Genomic DNA, 15,780 nt, shown 5'->3' on the forward strand with positions numbered 1-15,780 from the left:
AGGACAAGCTGAGAGTCCCTGGCCTGCCTTCCACACAGACAGCAGCTCTGTCAGAACGGTCAAGAACCTTTTCCAGGTCCAGAGAGGTAGCTGCGTGGGGAACGGCACTTGCCACCAACCCTGATGACCTGAGTTCAATTCTTGGGACCTATTTGGTGAAAAGAGAATCTACTCTTTCAAATTGTCCTCTGACCTCCACAAGTGCCTTGGAGCCTGCATGAGCACACACGTGTGCGTGCACACACACACACACACACACAAAGTATAATTTAAAAGTAAAAAGGTTTTTTTTTTTTTTTTTTTTTTTTCATTTTTAAGAAGTTTCAAGCTTCCCATGCAAAGCTCAGTTGCTGCAAGTTAGCAGGAAATTAAGGGATGGCAGGAACTGCCCCCCAAGACTCTGGAAGAGGAGGCAGAAGTTAGGGACAGGGGACAAGAGGAAGGAGGGAATGAGAGGCAGACTCCGCCACAAGGCAGCCAATGATACTGGAGGAGGAATGGGCAGTGTTGGCCCTGGGATGTGGGAGGCTAGCAGGCTAGCACAGAAGCCAGCAACCAGATTTTAAACCTGTAGTCACAAAACTGGGCACAGTGGCACATGCCTGTAGTCTAGCACTTGGGAAGTGTAGGCCAGAGCATCAGGAGTTGAAGAACATCCTCAGCTACTCAGTCAGCCTGGGATACAGGGGGGAAATACATGTAAACACTGTGGAGACCTGAATTAGGAATAACCCAGCTTTAAGAAGGCCTCCCTGAGGCCAGCTTTCCAAGTTCAGGTCACTTATTCACTCCACAAACACAGGCAGCTCTGCTCCAATGCAGCATGGTTCAGGGGACGCCCAGACACAGCAATGATGACGTAATTAACTGCAGTGACAGAGGGGAGTCGTGCCGGGTGCGGCTGGGCTCTCAGCTCCCACCCTGAGGACTGGCTCTAGATGACCAAGGCCAGGCTACAGGTGGTTTGTAAGGTACCCGGGGTGCAAGGGAGGCTGTGCTGCTGGGGCCGGCTGGAGCGGGGAGCCCCTGGGGAGGCAGTTTGCATACTTCCTGCAGAGGGTTCAATCCTAAAGCTCTGGGGCCTGACAGGAGCAGCTGAAACCAGGACCTGGCCTGTAAGGGTCTCAAATCCCCGCATATCTTTGTCATACTTCATAATATATAGTTCAGAATAAACAAAAAGCTGTGCGAACCCTCAGTGTCTTGGGGGACGGTGCTGCCCCTTGGGGTGTTCTGACTCTTTGATTCCAGGATCTTCCATGTCTGGCAGTATCACAGCCCTGCTCTTAGGAAAGCTTCCAGTGAACCTTAACTCTGTAGTCAGGGCACACCTCCCAGCCTGGGCCTGTGGCTCAGCAGGTGGTTGGGTCACATGACCACACTGAACAAGTCTTTATTGGCTGCAATCTACTTTAATCTTTGGTTTTGACAAAAAGGGATCCTTTGGCACGGTGGATAGCTGAAGTTCACAAGTTCGGCTTGAAGGTCAGATACGCTTGTGTTTCTGTCTCGTGAGGGAGCACACCGGCTGGCCGGGCTGGCTGATGTACATGGCGCCCCTGCTCTGGCGCCCAAGCACTAGAAGGGCCAACGGGCCCTGACAAATGAATGGCTGTGGCTGTGGCTGTGGGATCTGAGATGGTGGGGCTGAGGGGACCCGGAAAGTGGCCCAGACACTGAGCATCAGCAGATGTGAGAGTCCCACAGGAGGAGGAAGGAGCCTGGACCTCAGAGAAGAATGCCAAGACACATCCCCACTCCCTGGCCCAAAGGGAATTCTGAAAAATATTCTTTGCATTTCTGTTTGATTTAAGAGAAACGGTGTGCTGAAACACAAGACAAGGGAGTAAAACAGGCAGCGATCTGTCTGGGTCACTAGCCAGCCAGCCGAGGTGGGTTTCAGGTTCAGTGAGAGACCTGACTGAAAAAAGAACATGTCGGACAGTGATCAAGGAAGACACTCATCATCAACCTCTGGTCTCCACACACAAATGTGCACTGTCATGTATACACACACACACACACACACACACACACACACACACGAATGTGCACTGTCATGTATACACACACACACACAATGTGCACCATAATGTTCTCTCTCTCTCTCTCTCTCTCTCTTCGTCGGTCTCTCTCATATATACCAAACACACAAAAAACTATCTTGCACTTGGTTAGCTAGGCATTGTCGGGGGCACAGAGGTCCTTGTACTCACAGAGAAGAGGAGAACCAGGAATGTTAATCACGCAGGGCTGTCTCCTTAATGGAGGAGATAAAATCAAATACTCACATTCCATCCAGAAAGCTGAGAGTGGAGGTTGTTAAGGACCTGGTGACCTTTTTGCTGTCTGTGGAGGCAGACCTCACCCTGACTCCCCAGAATGATTCTCCCAGACTCTTCCTCGTAGTGGGTGGCTGTCTGAGCCGTGCCCTGAAGCACCGCTACCTAGTGAGGTAGCGGGCAGCTGTTACACCTGCCTGTGACCTTGAGGTACCTGCCCCTGGGGGCGGCCACCAGGGGCCCTTAAGACCTGGGATGTAGGCACCCTCTCTCTTGGCTACCTTGACCACAAGTTTTGGATGCTGAGATCTTGGACCAAGCCATTCAGCGTGGGACATAGCTCAGCTTTCCCAGATCCTACGATAAATCTCCTGTGGTTGTGAATTCACCCCCAAAATAAATTCCTTTGATCATTAAGAGACTCCGTGGGTTAATCCCATTGCTTCCCTCCCTAGACCCTTGCCCATCCTTAGGGAGATATCACATGTACTCTCTGGCCTGCTGACCTCTATGCTATGGGACAGAGACCACACTAGATTCTGGGACTTTCAGCCATGGAACCCACCCTCATGGTCACATGTACTCTGTAGAAGAGTCTCTGTGTAGTCACACCTTAAGCTTTGTTGTGCACATGGAATTGGACTGATTGTTGCCTGGAAACCTTTTCCCAAATTGTACCATGTTTTAAATAGACTGACAGTGAACCTCCTGGCATCAGACTCCCCGCAGTCTGGTTAAGGTTGACAAAGTCAGTCTGCACTGGGTTTTCATTCTTTATCTCTTTGGTGGTTCACTTCCCTGTGTGGCAGCTGCAGGGACCCACATGGGACATGGTGCTGCGTGCCGTTAATCCCAGCACTCAAGGTCATTTGGTGAACACAAAGCTGGTAGGGCCTGGGAAGCAGCATTCCCAATCCTGTGGGATGCACCAGGAGAATGCATGAGTGGGAAGTACTGAGGGTGGACGCGGGGCCATGGGGGACCCTATGGTGTCTGAGAAACACTTCCAAAGCCTAGCAATGGGGTTGCCATGCTTGATGACAGCCCTTAAGATTACAGCTTGGCTCAGTTCCACAGCCCAGGTGCATGCGGCCACCAGTCCCCCCCTCCGGGGAATGGGGATGCCTCTTCCTCTTCTTCACTGGACTGGACCACTATGTCTCACACAGGGCAAATCATTGCTCTTTGCTCCATCTACTTTTCTACAAGGAAGCGCCTGATCTCTAAATTCCCCCTTTCCTCTGTCTTATCGGCCTGCATCTTATTTTACCCAAGACGTTGTTTTTCAGTCCATTCAAAAGAAAATGGAGGGCTGGAGAGACAGCTCGTGTTAAGAGTTCTTCTTTTCCAGAAGACCTGAGTTCGGTTCCCAGTACCCACATTAGGTGGCTCACAACCACTTTTAACTCCAGCTCTAGGGGATCTGACACCCTCTGTAGGCCTCTGAGGGTATCTGCATGCATATGGGATACATGCATACACACACATACACACACACACACACACACACACACACACACACACACACACACGGAGAAATCATCTAAAATACATATTATTTTTAAGAAGAAGAAGATGGAAACTAGCTGAGCAAGTAGGAAATGGAGACCTTCCCATAGCTGCTCTGCCCCTGCCCCTGGCCCAGGCCAACCTTACCTTGTAAGTCTGGAAGTGTTTCCTGGCTTCCTCAGCCAGGGCGGAGAACTCTCTTTCTAGTAAGTTCTCCTTGGTGACGAGGTTGCTGTTCAGATGTTTGCAGAGCCACATTGCCTGAAGAGAGGAAAGAAGAAACGGAAATGAACACAACAGGCACCTTAGATGTAACTCCTCAGGGTGGGGAGGGGGACGGCTCCGTCAGTAAAGTGTTTTCCTCGCAAGGAGAAAGACCCGAGTTCAACCCCTGGGACCCACAGAACAAATCCTGGCACGACGGCACACTTGTGACCCCAGTGCTGTGAAGGTGGAGACAGGAGAACCCTGGGGCTTGCTGGCCAGGCAATTGAGACTACAAGCGAGTTCCAGGCCAGTCTCAGAGGAGGCACATGGTGTTAATGAGTGCTACTCAAAGATGTCCTCTGGTCTACACACACACACACACACACACACACACACACACACACACACACACACACACACGGCTAGGAATGGTAGTACATGGCTGGAATGCCAGCATTCCGGAAGCTAAGGCAGGAGAACTGTTAAGTTTGAGGCCAAACTGAACAAATAGAGGGACCCTGTCTAAATAAAAACAAAACAAACAACTGAATTAAGTCCATCAAATCCTTCTATATTTTGTTAGAAAAAGCTGGCTGAGGAGCCTGGACCTTACTTGGCAGTGGAGAAAAGGCTGGCCATGGAAGACAATCATTCCTGGGTGGCGGGAGGAGGCCCCAAGGGGGTGGACACAGCAGGTACTTCCCAGCCTCTCCCTCATGTCCACCGCCTGCCTCACCCACCACCGGCTCTGTGTGGCTGTCCACCTCGGGTCTTTCTGAGCTCTGTGGACCACGAGGAAGAGGTGGAGGTAGATCTCTGTGTTCCACACCTGCTCTGCCCAGCAAATCCCTCCTAGGGATCAGAGAGGAGCCATTTACCCAAAGGAGAGCTGCACTGTTGCTGAGAACACAGCTCAGTAAGAGAGCCCAGCAGGCATCACCATGGATCCCAGCATCAAGATCACTGGTGGTCCAAGTCCAGCCCCGGGGGCGGCCACACCCATCTGTAGGATGTGTGGGACCTGGAGTTTTCAAAGTCCTGGTGATACCAAGAACTGGCAAGTGGGGAAACCCCTGTCTCTAAAAGTAACATCATGGCAGGGGCTGGATTCAGGGAGGCTGACAAGAAAAGAAAACAGAAAAACTACATATGGAGGCATAGAAGGACAGAGAGACAGACAGATGGACAGGCAACAGCTACACTGAGCTTCACAGTGCAGCATGCACAGGGTGTGTTATGCAAGGATCAGCCATCTTAGTTCCTTTTTGAGGTGAAGTGCTGGTTTGCAAGGGACAACCTAACCCTACTGTGACATGGGCTTAGAAGGTAGAAAGAGTCCCATCTCAGATTGTCACAGTTCTAGCACATCTGTGGAACTTAACCACTACCAGGAACTAGCGTGGTGTATTGGAGTGCCTGACACCAATCTTGACAACTTGAGCTCCATGCCAAGGACCCACATGAAAGAGAGAGAGAATCAACTCCTACAAGTTGCCCTCTGACCTCCATATATCCACTGTGGCCCATGTATGCCCCCCACAAATGCCCATGTGTGCACATTCACACATGCAAAATAAATAAAATGTAATAAAAGTTAAAAAAAAAAAAGCCTGGACCTGCAACTGAACATGGTAGCCCACACCTGTAATTACAGTGACTGAGAGGCTGAGGGTGGAGGATATCTGTGACTTTGGGGACAGTCTGGGCTATAGCACAAGTTCTAGGCCAGCCAAAGCTCTATGGTAAGACCCAATCTCTAAAGAAAATCCAAGTGACACAAGGACCTAGAGATTCAAGTCCTGGACAGGACGAAGGCACCAGCCTCCAGCCAGTGTCGGCTGGGGAAAAGAGACGGGGCAGGGAGAGGCTGAAGTGTTCCCGGTCTGATCTGCTCTTTACCTTGCTTTTCCTTTAACACGGAGAGACCAAAGAGAAAGGTGGTAAAATGCTGAGGGTATGGAAAAATCTCAGAACTGACATGTGAGCATTTGTGGCTGAGCGTCCCTGCTCTTCCCCCTTCAGCTAATTCTCAGTCCACACTGAGACTCCATAACTAAAGCCTCTAACATATGCAGGCTGTTTGACCCAGAAGTCCTTCTAGAAACGCATTCTCCAGCTACAGCTGAGAGAATGCCCAGGGTACCCCTGAGGTGTAACCAGGGAAGCGGGGCACCAAAGTGTTAAGGCAGTACTCATCCCTGAAGAGCTGTGACTGGTTTTGTATTTTCTGAGTTCCCATCTGTGGTGATTTGAGGCCTGGCCTTGTTGGGGAAAGTGTGGCACTGGGGTAGGCTTTGAGGTTTCAGAAGCTCAAGCCCTGCCCAGTGGTTCACTTGCTCTTCCTGCTGCCTTGCCGATCCAGATGTAGAACTCTCAGCTCCCTCTCCAGCACCACGTCTGCCTGCATGCCGCCATGCTTCTGGCCATAAAGATAATGGACTGATCTCTGAACTGTAAGCTAGCCCCAGTTAAATGTTTTCCTTATAAGAGTTACTGTGGGCTGGAGAGATGGCTCAGTGGTTAAGAGTCCTGGCTGCTATTCCAGAGGTCCTGAGTTCAATTCCCAGCAACCACATGGTGGCTTACAATCATCTGTAATAAGATCTGGCATGCAGGCAAAACACTGTATACATAATAAATAAATAAATCTTTAAAAAAAAAAAGAGTTACTGTGGTCATGGTGTCTCTTCACAGCAATAGAAACCCTAACTAAGACACTGACTATGAACACACATTGCCATTTATGATGAAAAAGTGGGCAGGAAGAGAGGAAAAGAGCAGGTGTGTGGACGATTCACCAATGCACAGGCTCCTGTCCACTGGAGCACGGACGGCACATTCTAGAACGACATTTAACATAATGCACTTACAATGGTGGTTTTCCCTGAGGCAGGCGGACCTAAGATCACCACCTTCGGCACTGTGGAAGAAAAAGATTTGGATGTCAGCACTGAGCTTGACGAAGTGGCCTCCCATGTCTGCACTGTGCTGGGTCTATTTCTTTTCTCCCCAGATTTCATTTCTGCCAGTGACACGGCCATTCATAATCCTGAGTCTGGGAGACACTCGCGCCCCAGAACGCATTCTCTGTGTTTAGAGAGGTAAGCGATCACAGGGATGGTTTATTTTTCTATCTCCGCGGGGACACGGACACAGTAACTTGTTTGCCAAACTAATGAATATCAAAAACAATTGGGATTTTCAAACGCCATAAAGCATTTTAAACAGGGACTTTGTCTTGGGAACACTCTTTCAAATAAAGTTGTATTTTATGTAAATCGACCTTTGATGCTTATATATATATATATATATATTTATGCCTTTTTATTTAGCAAATTGTATTTCCCCCCCTGTCATTTTGTAGAAGAAAATAATGGAAAGAAGCCTGCAGTGTATAGGTCAGATTTATAAAACCCAAGGCAGGTAGGTCTTTGTTTTTGAATGCAGGCATTTCTATGCAAAGTTTTGAAAATCCTGGCAGCTTATTTGTAGCTGTGAGCCCTGGCTCTGGAAGTCTTGGTTCTGCAGAAGCCTGAGAGTGTCATCTGGGACACCATGGAGCAGTTGCTGGTAACTGGGAGGAGACAGAAGCCTGTCACAGTGAAAGGGTGGGACAGGGGCACAACAAGGTCAGAGGGACACATAAGCCCACGGATAACTGCCAAGGAAGTCTCTTGATGATGTCACCTCCATCTTACTGGTCCAGAGTGAGTCCCCCCAGCCTTAGGACACATGGACACTATCTACCCCAACTCTCTTGAGGCTCTCTTACCTACATGGAGCTGGAAGGACTCTTCTCCGTGCAGAAGTGAGACATGAATGACTGTCCACTCTGGGGACAGACACGGAGATGGAACCAGAGAGTGTCCTTTAGGCCAGTAGTTTAGAGGCCAGCACATGGACACCCTGCGAGGCTGTTTGGGTTCAAATAGATCTCTGCCCAAATTCCCAGTGCCTTCTCACTTCTGAGGTGAGGGTGGAGAAGTGTGTGAGTTGATGCCCCTCCCCCAACTCTGAAAGTCTCACAAGTAGCACAGGCCCCATGGGGGAGGATGGGATAGGGGACATGACAGGGCTCCACGTGGCTCCACACAGCAGGCAGGCTAGCAAAGTGAGCCATACACTCTGGGTACCACAGCGCGTCTGGCCTGAGCTGCCAGGATCCTTTAGGTACTTGGGCCTGCAGGGGCATTTCTTCCAAAAGGCTGGGATGTGTCCTGCTTTTCCTAATAGCCCTGGGGCTCAGAGAATCCCTTTGGGGTCCTATATGATCCCCTCCTTTGAGCTGAGAGGCCAGGGGCAGCCCCTTTCTTCCCGGATGATGCTGACATACGTCCACTTACCACTTGTCATTCCCTGTCAAGGATGTCCTTGCCTCCACCCAGGAAGGGATATTCTGGGCCCTACTGCCTCTTCCTGCTTGAGACTACACCCTGGTTCCACTGTGGGACTGGAGTAAGCTTCATTACCAGTCCTAAAACAGGGGCACTGCTGTCCCAACGAATGGTCAGCTCTCTAAGGGAAGGTACAAAGTCTTATCCTCATGAACCTTCCCACAGAAGTTAACACTGCAGGGCCACCCACCCAGCGGAACCTGCAAGTGCCACCCCAGCTATCCGCCAGCCCTTGGTGTGACCATAGAGGCACCATTACTGCCACCTACAAAAGTCTCCCCCTTTGCCAGGCAACATTGTGGGGAACTGCTCAGGACTCGTGGGTGGTCAAGTCGAAACAGGCCCTAGTAAAAGGATAGAGGGTCACAGAATCCAACACAGCTGGGGAGCCATGCCAGGGCCACCCTTCCAGGAAGCACACTCCAAGCAAGGCTGCAAAACGGTCTGGGGGAAGAACACTGCTGCTCTAGGCACTGACGCCACGGCCTTTGTCCTTGACGCTCTGCGATTTGTGGGGCTGCAATGGGGGGGGGGGCAGGCGCAGCACACGGCAAGGCTGTCGTAGATGCTGAGGGCATTTTCCAGGATGGGAGATGCCAAGGAGGACTCAGGGCTCAGGGCAGGATGCAAGGGGTCCATTCCTACTCCAAGTCCCGGGCCAGGGCAAGGCCTCTCTGGGCCTCCATCTGAGTGAGAGATGTCATAGCAGGGCAGCATTTGCCGCCCACGTATGGAAATGGGGTGGCTTTGTGGACATTTGATCCAGTGAAGGGGAGATTGGAGCCAGAGTTCAGTCTAGAGTTTGGAGGGCAGCAGGGAGGGTGTCCAAAGGCGGGGAGGAACAGGAGTTGGGGAAACTGCTATGACTCCAGAGAGAAGTGGCTGGGCTGGAGCCAGGACGCTGGCGGGCTTCTCTGCGAGCCTACTCTGGTGCCCACTGCTCTAAGCATGGGCTTTGCCCATTCCCTGGAATGCCACTGGCCAGACCCATCAGGGTTCATGGACAGTGCTGAGAAGAAGGTAGACGCATCTCGCATTGAGCGTGTAACCGGGACATCCAGCGATTAAGTCCAACTCCTGGCTAGTATGTTCATCTTGGCAAGAGCCATGGGCAGGGACTACAGGGGAATGTTCCTCCCCTCCGTTCCCAGCTCCTCTAAGTGGCACCCAAATTGTACACGCCTAAGAAAATACTTTAAAGAGGAACATCGTGGCCCTTCTCCCCTCCCAATTTCTCGTACTCACTTATGTGACTAATTTCGGTTTCTTAAAATCTAACACCTTGAAACTCCAGCCTCGCTCATGAGTAATTATTTATAAACAGTGTCATAAAAGGCTGCTTGACTGCCAAGAGTAATCAAACTCCTCTAAGCACTTCAAAGAAAATCAAAGAACCTTTCCATCCATGGAGCCTTTTGAGGCTTAACTATGAACATGATTTAAAATTCACAAGGAACCCCTCAGGTATCAGAACTCTAATACAAGGCTTTCCTGGACAAGCGTTTGATAAGAAGCGAAATGCTCCATTATATCCACCACCGCCTGTGCTAATATTGCCCAGGGCCACCGTAAACGCTCACTTTGTACTAAATGCTTTTCTCGAGGCAAAGGGGCTGCTAGCCCCAGTGCAGGGCTCGTTCCCTCCCTCCTGTGCATGCCCACAGGCTGGGGTGAGTTCCTCTTCCTATGTCCGTCACTGGCCAGTGTTCCGTGTGCCCAAGTTTGTCCTGCTGCCAGTAAGCAGGAAGGTAGTCTCCTGGCTCTGGTGGCTAGGAGGCAAGCAACTCTTACTACTGCCCAGGGGAGTGAGGGAAATGCAGGTTGGATGTTTTGGGACCCTGCTAGGTCCCAGAGGGGCGTGGCTCAAGCTGATCCCATGTGTCTTGTCTTAGACACCCTAGAAAAATCACTACAGCAAGGTGGCCTCCCTCCACCCATGTTAGCCTTGCTTTTCTGGGAATGAAAGCCTATGAACATCCCTATCTAAGACATAAATGTCCTACAAATGCTGGCCAAGGCCTGAGAGCAGGGTGGAGACCTGGGGATAATTAAGCCTCTAAAGCCATGGTTATGGGACCTAGTCTGGGTGTCTGAAGAATGTCCAGGCTGGCAATTGACACCCATCCAAATGACTGTGGGAGGTGGGAGGCTGACTGTGGCCCAACAAAGGCCTGGACTCCACTCCCTGCAGCAGAGGGTGCCGTGTGGAATAAAGAGAAAACTCCACAAAGAGCAATCTCTGCAAAGTCAGAGCCCTGGAAATGCATGGTAGGTGGCCACAAGCGATTGTCACATGGGGAGGAGACAGCTGTCCAGCAGGCACCAGCTACGCTCAGCCAGCCCAGAACGATGATATGGGGACTTGAGAAGTCCTTGCCCTGGCGCAGGGCATCTGATGCTGAACTACTAACCTGCAGCCACACAGCAGTACTGAGACAGGAAGAGGAGGCAGAAGCGGCCTCCAGGTCCAGGCTCTCACTCCAGGCCTGAGGCTTACAGAAGCCTGAAGGTTATTAGCTCAAAAAATTTCCCCCACAGTGGGGGTCTGGGGAGAGAGCTCAGTCACTAAGAGCACTGACTGCTTTTGCAGAGGACCTGGGTTCAGTTTCCAGTACCCACATGGTAGCTCACAATCACCTGTAATTCCAGATCTTGGGGATTCAATGCCCTCTTCTGGCTCTGTGGGTACTGCATGTACATGGTGCACAGACACACATGTAGGCAAAACACTCATACACGAAAATTGAAAATAAACCTAAAAAAAAAAAAAAAAAAAAACCCTCCTAGAGGCACAGCCACCCAGACAGGACATTTACACCAACAGCAGACAGGGCAATGCAGAACCTCCCTCCCGCACGGCACAGCAATCAGCCAACCAGGGAGGGTCAGAGGGAATTGCCAGGTGCAGGGTAGGCAAGGCTGGAAGAAGCAGGTGGAATTCTAAGGGACAGTGTTCTCTGACACCCCCACCCCATCACAGCTCAATTTCCACCCAGTCTGTGGTCTCAACCTCAACTGAGTGCTGGGGTACCCAGACTCAGCCATTCATGCCTTGGAAGAGCCTCAGAAAAGGACACTGTCAGGGTTCGCTTTGAGCTCCCTGCTGCGGTCCACATGCTAGACTTGGGCTAAAAGAGGCCCCTCATGTCCATCAAGGTACAGGTACAGGACACATGAGGAAGGCTGGTGAGCTGGTGCATTGGCAAGCCTGAAGCCTACTCTGGCTACCTTTTAAAACTTTTTTTAAAAAATTGTTCTAGTTTTATTTCTGTTGCTAAATGATAAGACACCATGACAAAAGAGATACCCTATTTTTCCCCCCAAGACAGGGCTTCTCTGTGTATCCCTGGCTGTCCTGGAACTCACTATGTAGACCAGGCTAGCTTCAAACTCAGGAATCTGCCTGCTTCTGCCTCCTGAGTATTGGGATTAAAGGCACAAGCCACCACACCCAGCTCAAACCTAAACCTAACTTTTATTTGACAATTTAGCATCATTTCGGACTGTAGGCAGCCCAATCCCACCATGGGGCATCTCAAGCCCTGAATGCTAACTTTACTGGTAAGATAAAGCTCCCTCAGAACTGCTAATGGACCAGTGGGAAAATGAACAAACCAACCAAGACACCAGAAGAGTCCTCCCTCGGCTTGGCAAATCTACCACCCTGGGATGAAGGAAGGGCCCCTGCTTACTGGAGGGCCATTCTCTTCCCAGATCTGCACTTGAGCCTGGGGTCTGACCAAGCTGCCTCTGGCTGAGGTCTGGGGAGTTCGGCACTCATTAGCAGGTACTGATAATGAGACCCTTGGAAAAAAGTCCAAGTGCTCGCCCGTCTAGGTAGACCAGAAACCAAACTTCACCTGACAAGTGGAGTGATCAGAGAGTTTAAACCCAACAGGCGACATCAGCGAGGGCAGGCGGAAGCATTAATAATTGATTACATGGGCCATTCTGGGGTTTGCATTTTAATAGCTTGGCAAGAGAATTTTTATTAGTTAGGCTCAAAAAGAAAAAGAAGGCATTCTCCAATTAACTGCTGCAACTTGTCCAAGTACCTCCCTCCCTGTCCTATTCTGATCTCCCTTCAGACGCAGACAGGAAGAGAGGGCTTCTGGGCTGGGGCCAGGATGGGGAGGGTCCCTGGAGGAGACGGCCGGCGGTGGCAGCCACCACACGCTGGAGGGGACGCTCACCATTGTCATTGTTCCTGCGCAGGTGACTGATCATGAAGGAGATGGGGTCTGCTGGCTGGTGGATCAGGAGCTGCTCCAGCATGTTCTGTGAGCACAAGCAGACATCAGGAGGTTAACACCTGCAGGGCCCCTGCTTGCCATGGAGATCACCCATTGGGGCATCTGCTGGGGTCGCTGGGGGCAGAGGCCTGAGGAAGTCCAAGCAGCCAGCACCCCACCCCACCCCCCTCCACCCCCTGCTCTTTCTCCCTTGGCGCTTGCCACACAAGCCTGCCCTTGGTCCTGCACTGTGCACTGATGCCCTGTTGCAGGGCCTTCGTGAATGCTGGCCTTCCACATAGAATGCTTCCTGACCCTCGATCTGGCTACTTGGTCATCAGATCTCAGTGCACCCAGGTAAATCCCTGCCGCCCTACGCTCCTGCCCAGGCTGCCATGTGAGCCTGTGTTCCCTGCCTCGCCTCATCCCTGCGCTACCACTCCATGGGTCCTGTGGTCCTCTCTGCCTGCACAGTTACAGCAGGTGCCCGTGCAGATGTTAGCTGGGGGCCGAAGCCATTCCTGCTGCCCGGGACTCTCCACTGTGGGACAGAATGCTCATCGGCCAAATATCTAAAGTCTTGAGAACTCTGGCTGTTTAGCCCAACTGGCAAACACATCAAGGGAAACAATTTTCAGGGTGTCACACCCGGGAACTGGAGAGCTGACAGGAGCTGGGCTGCAGGGCGGGTAAGAAGGGGCTCTGGCCTATGAGGACAGAAAGCAAGCAGGTCAGTCAAAAGCACCAATGGGAAGTCCTGGTCCAGCGCACTCTGGACCTCACCAGCACGTCCCGTCCCTTCTTGGGGCCTCGGCTCTCCTTCCCCCACCTCCTACCTGTGTTTAGTGGCACAGTTGGGCTCACTCTGCGCTTGGGTATGTTGCTGCATGTGTCTTGCCTAAGATGTTGCATAGATAGCACAACCCAAAACTACATGCTCTGGGTTGGTAATGCCAAGAGTATGTCTCAGGACAAGAAAAAGAAGCCGAGTCTGTGACAGTGAACTGAATTCTGGGAATGGTGTCAATGTGGGTGAACAGCAGTGGATCTGTGAATCCCATAAGATTCACAGACATCTGATAAAATTTCACAGTCACACATGCTACCACAGAAAGCCAAGGGCAGGTGAAAGGGGACAGGATCCAGGGCCTACTTCTGTCTCACGGTTTTGACAATACCCATGTTAGATGGCTCAAGGGTAGACATTGAAGAATACCATTTTTGGGCTGGAGAGATGGCTCAGAGGTCAAGAGCACTGACTGATCTTCCAGAGGTCCTGAGTTCAATTCCCAGCAACCACATGGTGGCTCACAACCATCTGTAATGAGATATGGTGCCCTCTTCTGGCCTGAAGTCATACATGCTGTATACATAATAAATAAATAAATAAATCTTTTAAAAAATACCATTTTTATAACTTCCTAAGCCTAACATTATTTGAAAATAAAATGCTTTTGTGTTGCTGGTTTTTAAGGAAATCATCAAAACAGTAGAGACACTACCCAAATGAGCTTAAAGCTTTCTTGGTGATTGCTCCATCAACCCAGCTAGAAAACAGGCCAGGATCACCAATCCCCTCCTCCCTGGCCCCCAACTTAGCTGGTTTATTTGTGACTGGCCACTCTCTGTCTCCCCCTACCACTACCACTTTCCAAAGGAAGCATGTTTGCTGGAAGCTCAGGTTCCTTGGCCTAGGCTCATGACTCACCATGGTTCTGTTTTGGGGGGCTTCAATACATCAAATGGCAGAATAGGGTACTGGAAACTGAGCCCTAGTTTACCCTTGGCCCCCAGAATCATTGAGAGGCTAAGAGCTTATCAGTCCAGCTGCTAAAAGCCTTTTGTACCTGTGGGGAGTACAAGTGGAAGATTGGACCACAGAGCTGGGGACAGGCTTTGCTTAAGGCCATAGGGGGCTGGGAACCAGGACAGGATGAGGGCTGGGGGCTTTGGAAAGGCCAGTTCTGAAGATGGAGGCTAAGTAGAAAATACACTACCTTAGAAGAAGCCACCCGGTTAGGGAGGTCATCTTGAACTTGGTCCCAACAGGAACGAAGACATTCTAGTGAGGTAAAACCCACATCTCCTCCCCTTGACTGACAGCTGAGACAATGGACACTGAGACATTGGACTTTCCCACAGAACCTCATGCTGGGCGAAGGAACAGGCTGAAGCTTGGTGCCAGACAAAGGAGGTTCCACGGAGTTCTTACAACTTGTCAGACCAACTTGCAAGGGAGAATGGAGCCGAGACAAAGGAGGGTCAGTAAGTGGGTAGGACCACACTTGACTGGGCCTGCTTAGTTATGCGCACCTCTTGCCCTCTAAATTCAAACCTCATGTTTGGACCCCAAAACTGGATCTGGGGGTGGGGGGATCATCAGACTTTTATGTGTTCCTCTTCCCAATCTGGTCATATGGAACAAATCTTTCTGTTTTTCACTGTTGCTTGTCTCCTGAACGGGTCTATTGAAGTCACGTGGCTGATCCTACCTTGTTAGGGCTGCAAGGGCCCAGCTTAGGTAAGACTCAAGGCTCTACAATTCCAGACGAGGCCTTGGAGACTACCGCGGGATTTCACTGGTGGGGAAACTGAGGAGAGAAACTATCCCCCAGGCCATGCTGCCAGCCTGGCTCCTGCGGTCCTGTGCCTCACTTCCCACCCTCGGTTGCCCGGCCACCTGGTCACACCTGCATCATTTCGAAGATATGGTTGTCTTCCCCGTACTGAGGCATTTCCGGGGGGATGAGGTGCGGGGCAGTAGTCGCGTCCATGTCTCGGACTGCTTGCCGTTCCCTAGTAACCGCGTTGCTAGGACGCCAGGCTGTGCGTCATCGGTGCGCGCCTCCGCTGGGGCATGTCCTGGCTCCACCGTTCCATCCATCTCGGAAAGGATCGCAGTAGGCTCTCCCTCCCCAGGGCAGAGGGGCCCCCGACGGGCCTCAGCGCAAAACCCCAGGACATCCCGAGGGGCCACAGCGCAAGGACTCCAGGGTGCCCGTGGGGATCACAGCGCAAGCACCTCAGGATGCCCCCAGGGTCCATAGCTCTGGATCCCCAGGCCCTCTCCCAGAAACCTGCTTCTGGTGCAGCCATCGTGTGATAATGGAAGCTTAGATTTCAAGCCTGACTCTGCTCCACGGACCTCAGTTTCCC

General features: G+C 51.3%; 1 protein-coding gene across 1 annotated transcript in view; it reads right to left on the bottom strand.

Moving 5' to 3' along the window:
• The window catches only part of Ak8 (adenylate kinase 8), a 126,133-nt gene extending 110,638 nt beyond the window's left edge, over positions 1-15,495 (bottom strand). Inside the window, exons 1-4 of the mRNA XM_028883338.2 lie at positions 15,315-15,495; positions 12,586-12,670; positions 6,869-6,918; positions 3,939-4,052 (exon numbers count right to left, since the gene is read on the bottom strand). Of these exons, the coding sequence (XP_028739171.1) occupies positions 3,939-4,052; positions 6,869-6,918; positions 12,586-12,670; positions 15,315-15,398 (333 nt within the window). The 5' untranslated portion in view covers positions 15,399-15,495. The remainder of the gene's footprint in view (positions 1-3,938; positions 4,053-6,868; positions 6,919-12,585; positions 12,671-15,314) is intronic.
• Positions 15,496-15,780: the final 285 nt, after the last annotated feature.

Source organism: Peromyscus leucopus, chromosome 4 (genome assembly GCF_004664715.2).
Source record: "Peromyscus leucopus breed LL Stock chromosome 4, UCI_PerLeu_2.1, whole genome shotgun sequence".
NCBI lineage: Eukaryota > Metazoa > Chordata > Mammalia > Rodentia > Cricetidae > Peromyscus > Peromyscus leucopus.